The 22594-nt window shown below is 37.8% G+C and overlaps 1 protein-coding gene across 3 annotated transcripts in view; it reads right to left on the reverse strand.

The window, feature by feature from the left end:
* The window catches only part of Gulp1 (GULP PTB domain containing engulfment adaptor 1), a 243316-nt gene that overhangs the window by 63059 nt on the left and 157663 nt on the right, over window positions 1-22594 (reverse strand). For all 3 annotated transcript variants that reach the window (XM_075956217.1, XM_075956219.1, XM_075956218.1), the window contains exon 3: window positions 20004-20065. In XM_075956217.1, the coding sequence (XP_075812332.1) occupies window positions 20004-20065 (62 nt within the window). The remainder of the gene's footprint in view (window positions 1-20003; window positions 20066-22594) is intronic.

The following is a 22594-nucleotide window of genomic DNA, read 5'->3' on the forward strand; positions in this document are numbered from 1 at the left end:
CAATAGAATTATTTTCCTTGCTACTTCATAACTGTATTTTTGCAAGTGTTATGAATAATAATGTAAATATATGGTTTTTTGATAGTCTTAAACCCTGTGAAAGGGATGTTTGACCCCAAAGGGGTTGTGACCCATAGGTTGAGAACCACTGTCAAAATAGTTTCCCTCTTTTTCTAAAAGTTGTTTTAATATAAAAATGAAAATAAAAGTAGTCTATATAATAATTTCCTGACTCTACATATGTCTAACAATGTAAAAGAGTTATGCTACATATTCCTCTACTCTTCAACTTCTGAACCCAGAGAAGGCAAAATGCAGAGACAAGCATTTGTGTCATACAGGTTGGAATCTAAAGAAACATTACCTGTATGAAAAGGCCAGCCTTCTATTTTTACACATGGAAAACTGTATAACATTCAGTGAAGAATAATGGTACCGGTCTGACTACCTTCCTGGAATGCAATAGCACAAACGAGAAGTAAAGCCCTTGGCAAAGATCTGGAAGCCTGCAAGGGTAGAGAGGACACTGTACTTGATGATGGTGACATTTTGTGTTTCTCAGAAAAACCTAGCTTGAGGTTTGTCATTACTTTGTAGACATTTTACCATGAGGTCAGGTTGACATGCAATATAATATTGGTAACCCTTGCTGTTCAGCACTTGAACAGAAAGGAAGTGGTCTGTCATTCAGAAAGTGTAGCTTTCTGTTTCCCCAAATCTTGTGAAAATTACTTATAAGAAAAAATTTTGTAAGCAGGAAGACAATCATATTTGTCTATGGATCTAAAGGATACAATAATTTATAGTACCTAAATCTGGGTACTAAGCACACTCACACACACACACACACACACACACACAGAGAGAGAGAGAGAGAGAGAGAGAGAGAGAGAGAGAGAGAGAGAGAGAGAGAGATACATGCCCATATAAAGATTTACTTAGAAAATTCTAACTTCAAACATTGATTAAAACCCCTAGATGAAGAATAAATTAGAGCAGCCAGAGGAGAAATATTGTACTGACTTTAGAGGGCAAAGAAAACATGAAAAAAATTTCCATGTCTGGCCCCTTCTCTTCAATACGCTCAATTTTACCTGCTCCTGTGCAAGGAGGAATTTTTGAGGGAGACAGCATCTTCATCTTTAACCATGCTGAAGCTTGATAAAGGTAATTTATTCTGATATAAGTGTCAAAAATTAAACATATTTAAATAATATTGTTTCCTGTTACAGTAAGTTTCTGAAGGGGCACAGAGAAGACCTTTAGATTGGTCTCTGTACTTAGGTCTTGCTGGGTCATGGCACAATACTTTGTTCTAAATGCTGACATTTTAATGACACCACAGACAGAAGACACTTAAATACTCCATAGGACTTAAAGTTTGATGCCCAGTGGTAAGAGATAATATCTGCTACAGCACCTCATTATGCTTTTTCTCAAGTTCAAGTATTGTGTTGCCTTTCTGAATCATTGTGTTGGTATCATTCTACGAACTCAGTATGTTACTATAAATTGTAGTCCCCCCAAGCTTAGAGTATTCAAACTGTGTCATGTTTTGGTGTGCTTCTGGAATGCTGCTTATAATGACTCTCTTATTTCCACTGCTAAGATAATACCTACTGGTTCTTTAAATATTATCTAGATGTGTGGAAATATGGAAGTTTCATAAAGCAAAAACAATTCTTACATATGTTGTTGCTTCAATATTTGGAGATGAATCTTGTGTCTAACAAAGGACCGCAGGGAGCAGAGTTAGAAGATGCTTAGGTGTCTGATAATTTGTGTATGACATTTCTCTGCTTATGTACTGTTTGCTTTGCTTTGAGTAAACGGTCATCCTTCCAACCACACAGGTATATATAAGGCTTACAATGGGATGTTCTGTGAGACTGGGAGGAAGGCAGTTTCTACCCATCTCACGTGACAGTCAGTGTATACTGAAGGAAAGTAGCATTCACGGCTTGCTGATCATTTATGGTGGAATCACAAACTGACTTCTTGGAACTTATTTAAAATACTATTAATTTATAACTAAAAATCAAACAAACTATAAAAGATACACAATTATAAAGACATATTCACTATGAAACAAGCTATGGTAAAACTGATAAAAAGCTAACTTAAGTTTTAATATGCCATCCCATATTTTATTTTTGAGATAAGTACATTTCTCCTTTCCCTTTCTTCCTTCGAAGCCTTCCCATATATCCTTCCTTGATCTCTTTCAAGTTCATGACCTCTTTTTGATTAATTACTATTATTTGTATGTATGTACATGTCCATATATATTCATTAATATAACATATTAAGTCTGTGTGATGCTACTTGTGCGTGTGTGTTTTCAGAGCTGACCATTCAGTAGTGGATAACCAATTGGTGTGCTTTTCGCTGGGGAAATCCATTTCTCCCACTGTCAGCTTTCCTTACTTGCCTGCCATTCTCTGCATAGCCTTCTGGGCTTTTCCCTATCTGCTCTGGCACGTCCAATGTTTTCAGCCTTTCTACTTCATTTTTAGGTAGTCCTGTTGACGGGACTTCATGGATGGAGCACCTGACAGAATCTTAACAAAAAGCATTTTCATTCTCTAATGAGGGTCAGAGAAAAGGCCATTCTACTGAGCTGAGTGGCTTAGATTCACTGTTTCTGTACATTTAGGAAATAATCAAGTTCACTGATATGTTAATCAAAATCATGCAGATGTTTCTCTCTCTCAATAATTGAGCTTTTTCAGTCTTACCTAGTTTTCCCTAGAAGGTCCTCTAATGCATTCTTAAAATTCTGAATATTTGCAAATGGAAGTAATTTATTTGCTAACAGTACAGATAGATGATAGATAGATAGATAGATAGATAGATAGATAGATAGATAGATAGATAGATAGATAGATGAGAGAGAGAGAGAGAGAGAGAGAGAGAGAGAGAGAGAGAGAGAGAGAGAGTGAGATGGCCATGGTCTGGTCTTGGCAAACATTTGTGTTAGCAGGTGTGCAGCAATATCATTCTGATAAGCAATTAAAACAGATATATAACTGGAGAAGAGATGTCACATACACTGGAAATAAACCCAGACTGAAATGCTTAATTATTGAGCCCTATAACTGAGGATCAACTAAAGGCAGATTAGGCCCTTGCATCGTGTGCTTTCCCACCCAGGTACCGTTTCTTATCTCAGCCTGCAGAAGCTGAGGTGGATGATCTGCGCTTCTCTGAACCCAAATCTCCTAGGAAGTAATTAGTTATAGCTGCCATACCTGTCATCGTTAGTGAGCAACTCTGTCACAGATAAAATCTGCCTAGAAGACAGGGCAGGGGAAGTAGAGTCTGTGCATATCTATTCAGTTGACTTCTATGATTTCCTAATGCTGAATCTTAGAAGGATCATGTTATTAAAATGTGCAAAGAGCCAAGGACTGATCTCGTAATGAACTTGCTGTAGTCTGAAATTTCATTTGTAGCTGTGGCACTGGCTAACATTGTAGACGCTTTCCCTCACAGAGGCAATTTCATATCCAACTGGGGACAAAAGGAAACTCAACATTTAATAAAAATAAAATCCCATTCCAGAAATTGTACTGATGTTATATAAATTATACCAAAATCCTTTGAAAGAAGGCACCATTTTCAATTTATATGTGCTAAAATATATAAAGTAATAGGGTTATGTGACATTGAAAAGCCCACGTTCAATTTCTTTTTCTGAGATTCCAAACCCATGTTCTTTGGATTAAAACATAAAGCTTTCTGTAGACCCAAACTTGTTGGACCTGGTATACTAATAGTAGAACAGCCCTTAACTCTCTGGCAGTTTTGGTTTTGCCTATTAAAGAACACGGGTCTATTTTGCTACTTTTTTCGCATCTTGGGTGTTTCCAAATGGAAGATTATGACTTCATTTTCTGAGTCTAGTGCATTAGAGATGTGTCCTGAGATTTAAATTAAGATGCAGTTAGTAGTCCAAGAAGGATCAGAGAGTTTGTACAAGGAAGCCCCGTCACTGGGCCTGGTGACTGCAGCCGTATTTCTATCATGCATTGTTCATTTCTCACACGGAGGGGTGAGCAAAGATTGGCCTTCTCTGCTTTTCCACCCTTACCATTTTAAAATAGTTTTAGTGTTTCAGTGAAGGTGTTCTGTTTTATGTCACCACCTCTTTTTCATTCTTGGTCTCTTCTGAAGCACTGTGTATACTTGGAATATACCATACTCTGCTTCCTTTTCCCACTGAACTTCTATGGGTGACTTACTACCCTCTCTGTTCCTAGCACACTTCGCCTGTATCCCTTGCCTTCCACCTGAGTTTCTGAATTAAGGGTGTCTGTGATCTCCGTGTTTAAGCATTCTATCCCATTCTTTTTTTTTTAATATTTATTTATTTATTTATTATGTATACAATATTCTGCCTCCATGTGTGCCTGCAGGCCAGAAGAGGGCACCAGATCTCATTACAGATGGTTGTGAGCCACCATGTGATTGCTGGGAATTGAACTCAGGACCTTTGGAAGAGCAGGCAATGCTCTTAACCACTGAGCCATCTCTCCAGCCCATTCTATCCCATTCTTATAACCACATACTGAAAAAGTTTCCAGCTTTTAATTTAAACTTCTATTTGTTCTGTTAAAGGTCATGGTAGAGACACGGGATGTTGAACTATATTGCACAGATAGTCCTACATGGCTTGTCCATTCCATTTCCTCGGGGGACCAGGTTCGACCAATATTACCATAGTGATCACTGATTGTTACGATAAGCCTTACCATAAGGGTTCAGACTTGAAGACAACCAATATCTGACCCTAACTGCCAAAAGATGATGGTCGAATGACAGTGGTAGGTTCCCCAGGACCCAGTGAATGACTCTCATGTCCACGCACATAAGGAAAGCACTAATAAATTCAGTGAATTAGAAAGAATTAATTAATTAAAAATTATAGAAGGAGAACATGAAGTTTGGAGGAAGGGTGATGGGGAATCACGTGGGTAGTTGAGGGGTGTGCGGAGTGGATATGATCAAGATAAATCACATATAAATCTATGAACTTCTAAAAGAGAAAATTAAAATTAAAATAATTCAGAGTGTAGTTATAAGAATGAGGATAATATATATAAGCACAAGATCGCAAACTACGCCAGGAAAAAAAAAAACCTGAAGTGACCTATAGACCACCGAGATTTTGCTAAGAAAAGAAGTGGAGTCCAGGTATGCTCACTGTATACGCAATTCCTCCGAAGAAAGCAACAATGAGAAAGAGATGATGAGACAAAACAAAAGAACCTACACAGGAAAAATAAAAAATAATCAAAAGGGCACAGGAGAAAAGCAGAGAAAACAAACACCGACCACTCCTATGAGTGACAGAAATGTAGGGCAACCATCAGTAGGTGGAATAATGAAATCTCACTATAAAGAGACTACTTCTGACTTGGAGAACATAGGATCTGGAAAAAGAAGAGATATAACAACAGCATGGAATTTATTGCAAAATCGTATTGTACCGCAGAAATGAGCATGGCAATCCGTGGGCATGACATGCCCGTTCAGCAGACCACAAATAGTATGAATTGCCAACCGACTGCCGGCAAGATCGCAACAGGCATCAACAGTTACCCTGGCTAAATTCTGAAGGCATTTTGACGAGGAAATGTTTTTCTAGTCTCTGTAGGATTTCTGAAAATTATTGATTTAGGATAAAATGGTCTCCATGAAAGACCCTTTTGTTAAAACAAAACATAAAAGTCTGCTACTTCGCTGCAGGGAGTTTGAGGAACACCATCCTATAGCTGATTGTTGGTGGCAGTTTCCTGGAGAAGGAGAAATACGTAAGTAATCTCAAGACAAGATAGTGAGGAATAGTGAGGATAGTGAGGAATAGTGAGGAAGCAGAAGACAGAGCAAAGTTAATCATGGTAGTAGAAAGGGTTTGTGAGTAGTCACTCTCCTCTTTCCAGTTAAAGCTTGTTTTTCCTTTTTAAGTACATGCCTTCCCTCCAGAAAGCCAACACAGTCTAGAAGATCGTGACATAGGCTGCCAATGAATTCATCCTCCCTCCATAGAGATTGGTCTGGGAAGGACACAAAACCATCCAAGTTCCCTAGAGCTAGTAAGGCTACGTTCACACAAGTGTGTCTGCTATTTGTGACAACATCAATCTTTCAGCGCCAGTCAGAAGTGATGCAACAGCATGAGGACCCAGGAAACTCAAGGAGAACTCAGTAGGAAGGTCATGTTGCCGATGTCAAGTGAGGTCTGAAGAGAATTATTTCATATGCAGTGCCTTGATTTCTTGATAATGTCAAAAATGCACTCAGCAAATCAGGAAGCCAAGAGCACTCAGTTGCAACTCTGCTAAGATGGGGGAAATAAACTTACTGAAAAGAGTCACGTGACTGATCTGGGACATGATTATGTGATCTCATGTCTTCTATTAACAGTATATCTTCAGGAATTATGCATGAGGGGAAAGAGCTCAGACATGAGATCTAGGGGCAAAACCATTAAGAGATGGGAAGTGAGCTACGTTTTGAGGTGTGAGAGCATCCAGCAAGGGCAGGAGGAAGCACCACATTTGGGAGGATAAACCTGGCTATCAGCAAGTGCAACTGGAAAATAACCAAAAGAAGGAAAACATGGATGATCCAATGGAGTTCCTGCTCCTTGAAACAGAAGTTGTTTACCAGTCAAGAAGGATAAGAGCCCTTATTGATTATTAAAGGCATAGTAGTCAGCCAGGCATTCTGATGGAAAATATCCCACAGAACCTAGGATGCTGGGTGTCATTTTTTTTCTTTAGGAAAAAAACTTAATCAAGGCCTTGGGCACAGACAAGAAATGGTTCTTAAGGAAAGTGAAATAGAGTCCAAATCTTTATTTATAATAAGGAATTATGCTTTCAGAAGTAAATGGAGTTTTTTAATATTTATTTATTATGTATATAATATTCTGTCTGTGTGTATGCCTGCAGACCAGAAGAGGGCACCAGACCCCATTACAGATGGCTGTGAGCCACCATGTGGTTGCTGGGAATTGAACTCAGGACCTTTGGAAGACGAGGCAATGCTCCTAACCTCTGAGCCATCTCTCCGGCCCCGTAAATGTAGTTGATATGAATCCTGACAAGACCGAGTAAAATGAGCAGGGAAGACAGGAGTGTAGAGAAACTTCACACTGTTTATCATTTGTACGTGCACATTGTAACGAGAAGCAGGGCAGAGGGCGAGTTCTCAGAATTCACCTTCCAGTAATCTTCCCAGAGCTAATAACCATTCTAACAAAAGATGCATACCTCGAATTTAGTAACTTCGATTTTTCATCTGATAATTCAAGTCACATGTTTTTATTTTAATATGTCTATTATAACTTATTTATAAAGCTAGTTCTTTCTCCACGTCCACTCAACCTCAGCCTCGCTTCCGACTTACGATTTGATCGATGTTACAATTCAGTTCTCCAATTATAAATATTAACACTCTTATTCTCATGGTTCTTTGTGAGGGTTAATGAGATGGTCAGAATGTGCCCACAAGGTTACTGCTAAGAGTTATCACCTATTTTTAAAGTCATTTCTGATTTATATACCCATTGTTGCACATTTGTATAGAATGGAGTTCTTGAAATACCATTAGCTTAAGGTTAACCCTGGGTGATTTCTGCCTGGTAGGATTAGAAGCAATATGTGAATTTTAATACTTCTGTGTTTTTCTGCACTGCCTAAATCTTAATCATTAGTATGCATCATATTCGGGCACATCATTATTATTCTTGGAAAATATAACCAATTATCGACACGCTAGTGTAAATGGCCCACTTGCACATACATGACATTTTGTTCTCTGTGCTCTGCGACAGCTTCTCAGACCAAGGCTACAAAGCCCACATGGGTCTTTAGGGCTTCAGAGGCTCTCATTTCTTCTCTTTTGCTCTCTCAGTGTTCAAAGGCTCCATACTATCGGACCAACAAAAGGACTGACATGATATCCATTTTGACTTCCTTGATGTAATATTAAAAGTTCAGGAGGAAAGCACTTCGTTCCCACAAAAACGTAAGGAAAAGAACAAAACCAGGTGGCGATAAACATCCTTCCAGAAACTGAAGCAACATGGAAACCACAGATGCCTTTGAATGTAAAGTAGATGTAAAATTGATTTGGAGATGAAGGTTCCCATATTGTATGCCATTGGAAGAGAGAAAATAATAACTTCAGTGGGATTTAAAATACATGTATTTGTTTACTGCCTAAAAGATAAAAGATTACTTTCTCTAAAATGTCTTCAAAAACTGTAGCGAGTACCATGAGCTGGGACCTTAGATTATCTTCTAAAGAGCTTTGCTGCGCCTGAATGAGCTGGTCACTGCCTCCCCTCACACCATGGAAGCAGGACAGCAGGGACAGGCTGAAGGGAACTTCCCCCCTACTGTCTTCCTAGTCAAGGCAGTTACCCCTTAGTGCTCACGGGAGGGGTGCAGGGCACAGATAGATATAGCTATCACTGAACCCGCTCAGGTAAAGAGGCCTATTTATAGGACACACATATCCTTCCACTGCCTGGACTCATTTTAGATTACATATATTATAATAAAATCTAAATATTATGGAAACACTTGATATTCTGCACTGTTTAAGGAACAAGTGCAAAAAAATTAAGCTATATATCAATATAGTTTCCTGCCTCTGTTGGCTGAATTCAAAGATGCAGAGTCATGGGTACTGAAGTAGATAGTATTTGAAATGAGGCCATGGAATGTGGAATGTATTAAGGATGCTGATTCTGACTCACTTTCTGTCACTCCCCCAACCCACATGTGCCCTGTGTATTTCACCTTCTGTGACAGCTTCTTCTTCTTAGCATCACCTCTCAAATCTCAGTTCTGCTGCAGAATGCTCACCTCCTGCCCAGGGTTTCTGATGCTGCAGATTCTGATTTTAGCCACTCATCAAAACAACTCCTGAAATAATCTCCAGGAAAGCCTCCAATGTCTGTGGCCTTTCTCAAGCACTGCCTCACTGTTTTGCTTTCTGCTCAGTTCCTTGAATTCACATTTCAAGCTTCAGAATTCTACGGTTTGACATTTAAGGAGATCATTTCGTGCCATTTTCAAAAATATAATTTGTCCACAAATAAGTTTCTTTACCTACACTAATCGACAATACATTTCATTTGTTTCATAAAGACACTTTTCTTTTTTTGAAAATAAGGCATTTAAATCAACTAAACTTACATGCTATTTATATACACTGAAATGTACTTATATTCTTAAATTTTTACATATTTCTTTTAAAATAAATTTCTTTATTTTGTTAAAGAAGAAAACAAACATCTTTTTTTTTTTCATTATACATGCCAATCCAAGTTCCCACTCTCTCCCCTCCTCCCATTCCCTCCACAAATGCTCCCACCCTACCCCCATCCTCTCCTCAGAGGTAAGGCACATTGCTTTGGGGAAGGTCCTGGGCCCTAGCTACTATATCTCGGCTGAGCAACATATCCCTCCAAGGAGAATAGGTTCCTCAAGAAAATGATAGACCTGGAGTAACAAACCCAATACCTTTGCATCTGTAGCACATGTGATATCTTTAAATACACAAAGCAATGCATAGTTCAATGCGGCAGCATTAATAACTGGAATGAATGGCTTCACTTCTGCCTCAGTTTCTAGGAACTTTGGAATACTGTTTAGAGCATTTTAAGAAGTAAAATAATAGTATACAGTAATTGAGCTTTACAATTTGCTAATTATCTCAGTAACTGTGAGAAAACCTGGTGAGCAACTAATACCCTCTTTAAAAAACCTAATTCTCAGGAATTCCACTGATGTACATTTGTCTGAAGAACTGAGAAGATACGTAGTCTACGGTCATTTCAATTTCTGAATTTGCCTTTTATCTAACAAGCACACAGCCGACAGGATCACTGCTCAATAACAAACATATCATGATGGCCATATTAATTTTCAGCATTTAGTATTAAAACACTTTATAACTTCCCACTACAAAGGGAGGGGGACTAGCCTTTTAGAGATTTCTGTGCTCTTTTTAAGTGTGTATCAGTGCTACTATATCACATAAAGAACATGGCTTATGGCTGCAGAAGCAGAATTATCTAGAATTCTAACAGAATGATAACATTTCCACATTGGATAAAATGAAACAGCAGCTAATTTACATAAGCATCCTTCTGTTTGCAAATGTTTGGAATGAACTTATTGTACGGACTCACATCACCAAAGACCAAGTCTAAAATTCCAGGAAACTTCTTACGAAAGCTCTGTCCAGAAGTGAATTTATCATTGGAGCCCATGTTGTAATGAAAATTTCATAGCTGAATAAGTGAGATGGGTTATAGAAAATACTTCTGAACTTTGCACACTAATTCTTTACATTCTTTTTGTGCCACAACCAGAAAACTTGGCAAATTCTCATAGGCATTATAAAATTACTCTGAAATGTCCTAATAATTTAGAATTCTCAACCATCTTGGGTGTTTCAGAAATATATTACGTAAGTGTAACTTTTCCACGGTGTTTTATGGTTCCACAGAGGTCAGTATGAATATGTTTCAGCCCTGATTCCTTTTTCCTTGATACAGTAGCAGACATTATATATTTTCTCCCCAGTGAAGTTACAAACTAATAAAGTATTTCACAAAAGCTTAGTGTGTGACATATTCATCAGAAACAACCTAAACATTAATCAGATTACTCCGTTAATTTGAAATCTTTCTTTATCATGACTCATTAGGTCACTTAATGGAAGGGCTCGCTCTTCATTAACTTCTAGCATGCTACTCCCCAAGGAATTCTTAATAGTCTGCATGCCTTTCTTTTTGATCCTAGGTTTGATTTTAAAAATAGGAAAAAACTTCACAAAATATTTTGCTTCAGACTGCACTTGTGGGAAACTCAAGATTATGTCAAGGCATAATCATCGTGGTGCTATTCTTTATGGGTCTGTCAAACGTTTCCTTTTCTGTACATTCACCAGGCTAGCAGTACTGAATCCCTTGTGCGCCTGCAGAAAATGTCATTTGCTCCCAGTGAAACTCTCAGGGCGGCTACTGCAAACCACCACTGGTTACAGCGTCTGAAGCAAGCAAAAAAATAAATAAATAAAATAAAAATCCTGAAAAAGATTTGGAGTGGTTTGTTTCTGTTTTTCGCCTAACATTGAAAGGACTCAATTATTCCCAAATATAACAACTAAGGCAGACTCCAGAGTTGACAGAATACTGTCTATGTTGAAAATATCGCATTAATAATATGATTCTGGTGTATCACATCAAATGCAATGATAAATAGATAGATGATAGATAGATAGATAGATAGATAGATGATAGATAGATGATAGATAGATAGATAGATAGATAGATAGATAGATAGACAGATAGATTGATGATGGTAGGTAGATAGATAGATAGATAGATAGATAGATGATAGATATCAAACATATATATATGTTGAATATATACCAAGTATATATATATATATGAAATGCAAGGACATATTTAGAGAGAGAGAGATCGATACATATAGAAAACTATGGGATGGATAGATGATAGATAGATAGATAGATAGATAGATAGATAGATAGATAGATAGATAGATAGCTTGATTTTGTTTTCTGTTTCTTTATATTTGTTTTTGAAGTCAAATAAGAACTTATAGATTAGCCGGGCAGTAGTGGTGCACATCTTTAATCCCAGCACTCGGGAAGCAGAGGCAGGTGGATCTCTGTGAGTTTGAGGACAGCCTAGTATACAAGAGCTAGTTCCAGGACAGGCTCCAAAAGCTACACAGAAACCTTGTCTTGAAAAACAACAAACAAACAAAAAAAGAGCTTATACAGTATAAAAGTTTAGAGGATTGAGAAAGGGTAGTCAGAAGGTGCATAGCTTAATGAGAGAGCAATCCTCAAAGCATACCGAGAGGAGAGCACACACAGCTTGGTTCCTGTAGGAGACTCAACATCACTAGGAAATATTGACAACTGATGGAATTCCCTCGTTAAATTTTTCCTTGAAATTTATAGTTCAGGGTCTTTCTCGGCACTTATAGAGTTCTCCCCCAAGAGTCTCTATTCTTTTTCTGACAGTTATCTCTCTTCAGGAAAACCACAAGTTTTAAGGTCAAAGTCTATGTTTCTATTTACATTTGTTCATTTTTAGACTCTAGAACAAAAGAATGCTCATTACATAAAATAACATGGCAATGTACTTTGTACATTGTTTCATACCTTATACTATTAATTTATTTTATATGTATATATTATGTATTTATTTTATACTTATAACATATGAATCGCAAATGATGTGTACATATAAAGACATGAGTATATACTTTCTGAGGAGTGATTCTAATGCCTCTCATACTCTAGGCAAGTGTTCCACTACTAAATTACAACTCCAAGTATCCTTTGAACATATCCTAAATATAAACATTTAATAAAAGTATTAAGGTATGTGGATTCAAGAAGAGGTATGCATTTTAAAATAAACTATTTAATAAATATATGAAACATTTGTCACAAGTCTTTATTCAGGAAATCATTGTTACATGAATAACACAACAAACTGATCGAAACGAAAATCTGGCAGTATTCAACCTTCATAGAAGAGACAACTTAGCGCTCCTCTGTCAGAAATGGGAGGGCACGGAAATGCAGCTTCCTTGTGGGTGATGTCTTTGAAAGTTTCTGCTTTAATGTTCTAATTATAGCAATGGGGGGGTGAATATAAAATCCATCTTTTAGATCCTGACAGCCTTATTTTCAAAATGTGTTCAGACTCTGTGACTCTTCTCTAGCCCCTAATCTCATTCAAGTAGCAATCACATCTGGCCCGAACTCAGTGAATAAATTTTTTGGCTACTTATGGTCAATTTTAGATAAAAATGTGTCTCAGAAATCAGGCACACTAATAATCTGAGGCGCTAAGGAGCCTGAGACAAGTGTTACAGGCTGAGGCTAGCGTGGCATCAACAGCAAGACCCGGTCTCATAAAACAAGAGGAAGAATAGAAGAAAGGGGGAGGGAAGGAGGGAGGAAAGGAGAAACGTTTAGACAAGGCAACTGAGATGTCAGAGCTCAATGCTGCCCTTCATTGTCTTGTACATTGTTCATCACCCTGTGACTCCATGAGTATTTGAAGGATTGTCGTGAGATGCTGTATTCAGAGAGGACATGAGATTAAACTTATAAACCATCTCTTCTACTGGGAGTATACCACCATATGGCTATCGGGCGCATACCTTTAATGCTATCATTCAGGGAGCAGAGGCAGGCCGCATGCATATCTCTGTGAGTTCTAGGCCAGCTAATGCTATAACGAGAGACATTTTTCTAAAAATTGGAAGCTGCTTCAATAGGGTTTTTATCCAATTATTGATTTGTACTTTAAATTAGTTAAATCTGGTCTAGTATGTTGAAAAACAGGTTAGAGGTCACAACTGGAAAGCGGGAGCTTTTGAATTCCTTGACTATAGAGCATAATTCTGTAGAACAAAAAAGTGTTTGCCACATGCATTCTGGGAGTTTCTTCCTTTTTATATTTATTCTATTTCTAAAGGCGGGCTTCCGATGATCTACACCACATTGATCTCAGAATGCATTCTTTTTCCTTAGGTTATAACCTGTAAACTAAAAAGCATTGCTACAGAATACACAGGAAATGATGATAAATTTCCAGTGAATTAGCACTAATGCTGTCACGACACATAATAAAATATCAGAACTAATGAACCTTACATAGACTGACACATATTCAATAATAACCTGCTATTCTGTATCCACGTGTGGTTCAAAATGATTTCAATACAAAGATCAAATGCAAAATTTTACAGTCAGTTACTTTGTAAAATGAAAGGAGGTGAAACTAAAATGCATTCTTAAAAAGAAATTAAAGGGACAGGAATATTCAAGTAGAAAATTAAAAATTAAAGATTTCTCAAATGACCGTTATCATGTATTTCACAGGGCACAACTGCCATTCTAAAACATTCATGTCAAACTAATCTCCTTAATATAAAACCGGTGCATGCCAAAGGTGAAGTGATGGCAATATTCTAACAATACTATTTTTTCAGCCTTCATGAAAGTAGTTATATTCCTGTTCTCAATATATAATCTGTTCCTATGTTGCATCTATTATTATCTGATGTTTATCACCTTATTTTATGACTTATTATTTCCTACCACTCTGTAAACTTATTACTAATGCTTGTGCCATTAAGATGGCTTCCTAGGAGGCCTAATGATTTCCTCTGCTGGTCAAGATTAGCTCTCATGGAACTACAGAGATCATCAAAATCTCGTATGTTTAGTTTACGACTTAACCGACTCTTCTGTCATCCAAAAAAGTCTTCTCAGTTTCCCTTTCCAGTTTTGTCCGTCATGAGACTTATGAGCAGAAGTCCTCTGTGCAAACTCCCCAAGTTATAATGTCAATATCCAGTCAAATTCTAGTCTCGATACTGTAAGGAAATCATTTTGTAGGAGTGCTTTATGCCTACACTCAATTGATACTTTAGAAATAAGGCAATTATTCTAGATAATCTAGGCAGGCCTGACACAAGCAATTGAAAAATCCTGGGAACGAAACAGAGATGAAATTTCTATTTCTCAGAGAAAGAAGGGAATTCTACCCCTATGATCTGCAAGGTCAGCACCTGGCAAGAACTTCCAACGCCCTCTAATTTAAATGGTCCATTATGATTCTCTCTCTCTCTCTCTCTCTCTCTCTCTCTCTCTCTCTCTCTCTCTCTCTCTCTCAAACACACACGCCCCTCCCCCGCTTATCATTTCTCTTGTCTTGGATATGGTATCAATTGCTGTGATAAAATTCCATGACCAAAAACACTTTGGGGAGGAAAGGGTTTATCTTACAACTTTCAGATCTGATGTGGGAGTGTCATATATCAATCTGTTGATTTCATTGGTTAAGTAATAAACAAACTGCTTGGCTCATAGCTTAGAACATAGGTGGGTGGAGTAAACAGAACAAAATGCTGGGAGGAAGAGGAAGTGAGCTCAGAGACTCGGCAGCTCTGCTCTCTGGAGCAGAGAGACACCATGCCCCACTCCCAGGCAGACGCACGCGATGAAGCTCCGACCCAGGATGGACGTAGGCTAGAATCTTCCCGGTAAGGTAAGACCGGTGCTCACAGATTATTAGAGATGGGTTGATCCAGATATCAGAATTAGCCAGTAAGGGCTAGAGCTAAAGGGCCAAGCAGTGTTTAAATGAATACAGTTTGTGTGTTGTTATTTCGGGACATAAGCTAGCCAGGCGGCTGGGGTGCTGAGAACACAGCCCCGCCGCTGCTATTTCTTTTTTTTTTTTCTGCTATACAGTTTTATTTTATTTTTATTTATTTATTTATTTATTTATTTATTTAGGATTTCTGCCTCCCCCCCTCATCCGCCTCCCATTTCCCTCCCCCTCCCCCGATATGGGGATGTTCTATCCGGAACTCACCAAGGCCAGCTGGCCTGGGTCTGAAAAAGCATGGGATAAATCCGGACTAGCTGAACATAGTGAACAATGAGGACTACTGAGAACTCAAGAACAATGGCAATGGGATTTTTATCCTACTGTGCGTACTGGCTTTGGGGGAGCCTAGGCAGTTTGGATGCTCACCTTTGGAGACCTGGATAGAGGTGGGCGGTCCTTGGGCTTCCTACAGGTCAGGGAACCCAGATTGCTCTCCGCCGCTGCTATTTCAACACAGATCATACTCCATATCACTGAGGGAAGTTGCAGCAGGAACCCAAGGCAAGAAACTCTGCTTACTAGTTTGCTCTGTCAGCTTTCTTATATAACTAAGAACTAACTACCCAGAGTTGACACCCAGACTGAGCTGGGCACTCCTACATCAATCCTTAATCAAGAAAATTCCCAACAAACTTGCCTATGAGCCAATGTTATGGAGTCTTTTTCCTAACTGAGAATTTCTCTTCTCAAAATAAGCAGCTGGTGTCAAATTGACATAAAAATAGTGAACGCAATTCTAATTATCCCACTTGGGTGACCAATATTTGATAAATTGTTTCAGCACTTCAGTATTCCAGCTGCACCCGATGTGTGCCTTCTTCACTGTGCTCACGCTTAAACTACTCTGCCACACCTGTCGGATGGAAACGGCACTCCCTGTTGTAAACTTTGGGAATCCTACCTCAGAGGGTGACGTACTATTCTCTGAGTCTCTACAACTTCCCATGAGTGTCATGTGAGTGGCAGAGAACGTGGTATGTGCTGGTTGGTTTTTGTCAACTTGACATAAGCGGGAATCACCTGGGAGGAGCCTACCATGGTGACGAATCCCCTCCACGAGACCAGCCTCCAGGCATGTCTGGGTTACACTTTCACGACTGATGACTGATATGGGAGGGCTCAGCCCACTGTGAGCAGTGCCAGATCTAGGCAGGTGGTTCTGTGTAGTATGAGAGGACAAACTGAGAACAGGAAACAGGCCGGTATTCCTCCATGGTCTGCTGCCTCTTGGTTGGTTCCTGCCTTGAATCCTTGCCCTGGCTTTCCTTGATAGTGGGCTGAAACCTACTACACAAATAACCTCTTTCCTTCCCAAGTTGTTTTGGTCAGTGGTTTATCACAGCAATGGAAACCACACAAGGGCATACTGTGACCTTTATGATGGCTATCATGCTTACTGATGATAATAGACGTTACACAAATATATGCATGTTCTATAGAGCTCTGAGGTATACCAACGTTCAGTAAAGCTTTAGCCAACAATGCCTTATATAGAGTAAGCATTTAAATCATGCATACATTCCCTGTTATTATCACATTCAGTTTATAAAAACACAAAACTTTAAAGCCAAATAAACCCCAGTTTTTCAGCTTTCTCAACTAACAGTGCAAAATATTCAGTGTTTCACTATGTGTTTCCTAACATAAAGTTATGATAACATTGCTATTCAGTATACGAGGCCATCAGAAACATCAATAGTAACAGAGGTCATGTAAAAATTCACGAGCACCATTGTCTCCTGTGTCTATAAGGGTTGAATGAAATATATGTCAGTGACAATGTCTGACATTGATACATAAATCATTTATAATAAAAACCGACTATAGGACTGTCATTTTGATAAGTTTTGTGAAAAATAATAAGTTTTGTAAAAATAATTAGTACATGGTTGCTAATATTTATTGGGGATTTATTTTATGTTTTATGTTGTTTCCAACTTCATCTACCTTCTTTTTATCTAAAACTACTCATGTAAGAAGACCCTAAGAGAGGCATACATAGATCTAACCAACAAAAGACAGAGACCCACACTGGAGCACTGGACTGAGTTCCCAAGGTCCCAATGAGAAGCAGAAGGAGGGAGAACATGAGCAAAGAAGTCGGGACCACCAGGAGTGCACCCACCCACTGAGACAGTGGAGCTGATCTACTGGGAGCTCACTAAAGCCAGCTGGACTGTGACTGAAAAAGCATGGGTTAAAACTGGACTCTCTGAACATGGCGAACAATGAGGGCTGATGAGAAGCCAAGGACAATGGCACGGGGTTTTAATCCTACGCAATGTGCTGGCTTTGTGGGAGCCTAGTCAGTTTGGATGTTCACCTTCCTAGATATGGACGGAGGGGGGAGGACCTAGGACTTACCACAGGGCAGATAACCCTGACTGCTCTTTGGACTGGAGAGGGAGGGGGAGAGGAGTGGGAGGAAGGGGAGAAGGGTGGGAAGAGGGGGAGAAGGGTGGGAGGAGGGGGAGGGAAATGGGAGGCTGGGAGGAGGTGGAAACTTGTTTTTTTTTCTTCCTTTTCTCAATAAAAAAAAAAGTAGTAGAAAAAGACATGATCTCCTGAGTAAATTTGGAGCATGGGGACCTTGGGAGAGGGTTGAAGGGGAGGTAAAGGGCAAAAAGAAGAGCGGAGAAAAATGTAGAGCTCAATAAAATTCAATTAAAAAAAGAAGTTGCTGTTATTGTCTCCCTTATTCTTGAATGCACAGTCCAGGGACAGAAAAATTAAATGGTCTGCCCAGTGATACACAGCTAAAATTTTTAGGTAGGCTATCGGTCAAAGCAGTCTAGTTCCGTGGTCTGTAATCTCCCATGCCGTACTAAACCACTTCCTGTGAAAATGAACTGACTTTTCAGATGGTAAATGGTCTAACAAGAAGAGAACACATCTTTAAAACAGGTTCACTAAAAAGACAAGCACTGCAAAGAAGGAAAATGAATGTTCTTCAATTGCTGCGATGCTACTTGGTGTTCCCATGATATATATCCTCACAGATTAGGTAAAATAAAACAGATGAGACTAACCTGCTTTCCCATAAAAAGCCGCATAACTCTAAGTGCACATAATAACACCTAGTGCTTTATTCATTTATTAAACAGTGTCTCTGTGTGAAGCCCTGACGCTAAAACCCTATGAATTGATTGATGCTGGTCTCTGTGTGGGAAGCACTCTATAGGTTTTCATTAGTGTCAGTAATTCTACAGTTATTGTCTGGTACAGTGCAAGCAACTGAACCCCGGCTACATAACAGATCTCCATTGTCGCAGTACCCCTGCAGTACTAAAATAAAAGGTAGTTCTAATTAGAATAGAGTCTCCCAATACTAACAAACCGGAGTTCCAATACGACGCATTTTCCTTACAGAAAGATGAAATAGCCCTGATAGCTTCACCTAAAGGATGTCACTCTACTATGACTGTCAAGGCCTGACTATGCAGCCTAAAATAACAATAGCTGTCTTAAGCTATATGTGTGTGTATGTGTATACACAGATATATAGATATATATCTCAAATGCTGTTTATGATAAATACTCAGCAGGATAGGCAATAAATTTTTTCAGGTTCAATAACTATGATAAGCAGTGGCAATCAGCCTTCATACCAATCATATAGGGAAATTAATAAGCATACGACAATTTCAGGACTATTTCTGAGGCATGGGAAGTATTAGAACATTTTTATTTCTCTATGAAATCACATTTTTTTCTGTCCCTATCAAATCCCAGTTCAGAGTAGCACATTCTGTGGTCATTTCGTCCTCAATCCTATTATATACATCTTCTTGTCAACAGGGACATGAGCCAGCACTGCTGAGGGTCCCACTAAGCACAGTTGATTTTCTGCTGGATAACGTTTTTCATTTTATTTTCTAAAATAATCCCTGAGTCTTTGCTCATTATATCTCGGAGGATAGTTTGTTAACCTATAAAAACCATAAGTTCTCCTTTAAATATTGAAGTTTCCTATGCCCTCCCTGTTGTCTTCAGAGTCCAGCAATTTGAGCTTGTCTTAACCCAATATTTAAAATCTCAAATATTACCTCTGCAAAATTTTTAATCAGATTTCTCTGTAAACAAGTTCAATCTTTTGCTAAATACGACGTCTCGTCTCTCTTTAATTGACCTTTTACAACTTATGTCCCTTCAAACAGCAGATGCAATCTTTAAAACAATGGCACATGTATTAGTGTTTTGGCTGCCTCATCAAAACACAGGAATCCAGGAAAGAATGAAAAAAAAACCCACATTTTATGCTTTTATGTTTTCCATTTCATTTGCTTATTTTCTTGGATTCCAACTACACGTTAAAATTGCATCTCACTTTCCCAGATGAGCTTTTATTTGTTTTTGATGAACCACAATATTAAAACACATTTAAAGGAAGTCAATTTTGAAGTTGTTTAATTTCCCAGTCTGTGACATTGCAAAATAACTTAAATAAGCGTCCAACTCATAATAAGGAAAAGCATGAATTAAAATACATAGATCGAGAAACTGCAAAAGGTACACATTTCTTTTTAAATAAATTTAGAGATTAAAATGATTTTTATAAGTCATTTAATAAGTGATGAATTTAATAAGTAATGTTACATTACTTATTTAAGCAATGTCAAATTAGTTTCAAAGATCACTTACCAGGAAACGTTGACGCATTAGCAATTTTTTCTAAAATTAGCACAATTATTCAAAGCAACACATAACAAAGTAAAATCAGACAATATCCTAATAACTATTTTACCTTTGCATTGTAGGGGATGTAATGTTTTGATAAAGCTTCAGGCGTATGCATCCATGTTTTGTCTGTAACAGAGAAAATGCAGTATTGTATTAAATCATCAATTTTAATCAGGCGGTGTTTATACATTCTCACCTGAAGGAAATCTATATTGGGGAAGGCAGTCCAATCTTTTGAACTTTCTTAAATTAAGATATTAAAATGTTATAACTGGAAATGATTCAGGCATTTATCCTTTCCTTACTATAGAAGTCACTCATGAATGATTGGGGTGTTGCTATGTAGCCAAAGCTGGCCACAGCCAATTTGCTGTCCTTCAGTTATCCACGCTTGCTCTTCCCCTGGTCCTCATTTTATAAGAACAACATAGTGGGGCTATGAGCAAAAACAATTATGCAAGTTAAGACAAGTACCTGTCTTCTTTCATTTAATGCTTTTATGAATGCCAAGGTATATTTCATAATTGCCAGAAAATAAAAATAATCTGTCCTTTTATAGTGACAATAACTTTAGCAACAGGATTTGTGCATTTTAAAGGGAAAATTCATTAAGGGAGGAGGTGCACTTGAATGAAGTTGAAATACATTAGTTATTATGTTCTCATGGAACGTCATTAAGATAATCCTTATTTTAAATTAGAAAAACAATAGTCGAATGTCTACTCTCAGAAGTTTTGAACATGAATAATATTAAGCATATTCATTGGAAATGTAGATAAACGTAATGAAATATTAGAAATAAAGTATTTCAGAAGGGATATATTGAAGGGCAGGAGAGTAGGCTTGGCATTTAGAGTGTTTTCAGAGCAAGCATGAGGCCCTGAGTTCAGATCTATGTTATAGATGTAATGGTGGCCCCATCGCACTTCTCATTGCAGCCCTGGGTAAGCAGAGACACGAGGAGCCCTTGATCTCACTGTCTAGCTGATCTCATTAAGGTAACGAGCTCCAGCTTCAGTACAAAACTGTGTCTCAAAAATTAAGACAGAGAGTAACTGACAGAGACTCCAATATCAACATCTGGCCCCCACACATACATACATACATACATACATACACACATACATACATACACAAAAACATGCACACGATACAAAGTCAGATTGTGTGTATTGCATGCTGCTTATATTTATATTATCTATATTTTCATTCAATGTTGTATTTTACTTATACATTCCATGTAATTCCCAAATACTATGGTAAATGTATAAGGGGAAAAAGTAGCCAAGGTTTACATAAGGCAAATTTATCATCAATTATTAGTTTTAATTGCATTTGTTGGTGTAAGACTTTTAAATATATGGGTATATCGTATTTCTATTAGAGAAGTTTTACATATATATTATTCTTCAGGGTACCTTAAAATCAGAATCAATACGACAAATAAAATAGAATTTTAAAATATGACTTGTTGTTTTGTTTTTCTAACACAAGATCTCACAATGTTTCCGTGAATGGGCTGGATTTCATATGTAGACCAAGCTGACGTCAAGCTCTAAGAGATCCTCCTGCCTTTGCCTCCTAAGTACTGGGAACGAAAGTGGATGCCAGTAGAAACAATAAATAAGTACACATGGAAAGGAAACATTGGTTACCAACAAAGTATTTTCAAAATTAATTTGAGGTGATTTTAAAATTACATTAGCAGAAGCCAATATGATTTCATTAATATGTGTTTTAAAAACTGAAGGAGCAGAAAGGTTTATATATATATGGCTTTTTACCTTTCTGTATATATGTGTGTGTGTGTGTATGTATTCAGAAATATATGTATATATATTCCTATAATTTCACTTGTTTTAGGACAATACATAATACCTATATTAAACACATTTATGTGCTAGCATGTTTCTAATATAAAATATTGAAAGGTCAATACATCATGGCTATATCTATTTCTCTGCGCATAACATAAAGTACCTACTTCTACTATATTACATTTAATATTAATGTTAATGATTATAAAATAAAATTTCCATAAAGAAAAAAATAACTTAATAGTTTTTGAATGCTGAACATTCTTACAACTAAATTTACTCAAAAAAATGTCAATCGACAAACTAAAGAAAACAAAAGTGAAACCAGCCACAGTCTAACTTAGAGGCGGAACAAAATACTGATCAAGAATTTTCTTGCTAGGATAATCATTAAACTTAATGAGGATTGAGGAATTGGGGGAGAATAAAGCACTGTAAGAAACCACAAGTGTCTGTATTTCCAGTTTCCCCCACTGTCCACAAATGTGCCAAACTCATGTTCCCTTGACTACGTCAACGCGAAACAATCCATATCTCTTTCAAGTAAATACTGAATTGAAGATGGGGGCTCTGTGAGTCAGACAAATATAATCGGATCTATGTATAGCAAAAAATCTGGTCTTTGTGAACTAGCTGATGAATGTGACCTAAGTATTTTACTGCAGACACATGTGTTCTGAGGCTGGTTCTAGATTTTGCTATTACCAAAAGGAAAAACTATTTCCCTTCTAGTGGGTTTTAAATCAGAAGCATACACGGGATTCTCAACTCTACTTCCTGTGAAAGAGTTATAATTACTTCCACTTTTATTTCTGGTCTTGTCATGTTGTATGTGCCA

Source organism: Microtus pennsylvanicus, chromosome 22 (genome assembly GCF_037038515.1).
Source record: "Microtus pennsylvanicus isolate mMicPen1 chromosome 22, mMicPen1.hap1, whole genome shotgun sequence".
In the NCBI taxonomy this organism is placed as follows: Eukaryota; Metazoa; Chordata; class Mammalia; order Rodentia; family Cricetidae; genus Microtus; species Microtus pennsylvanicus.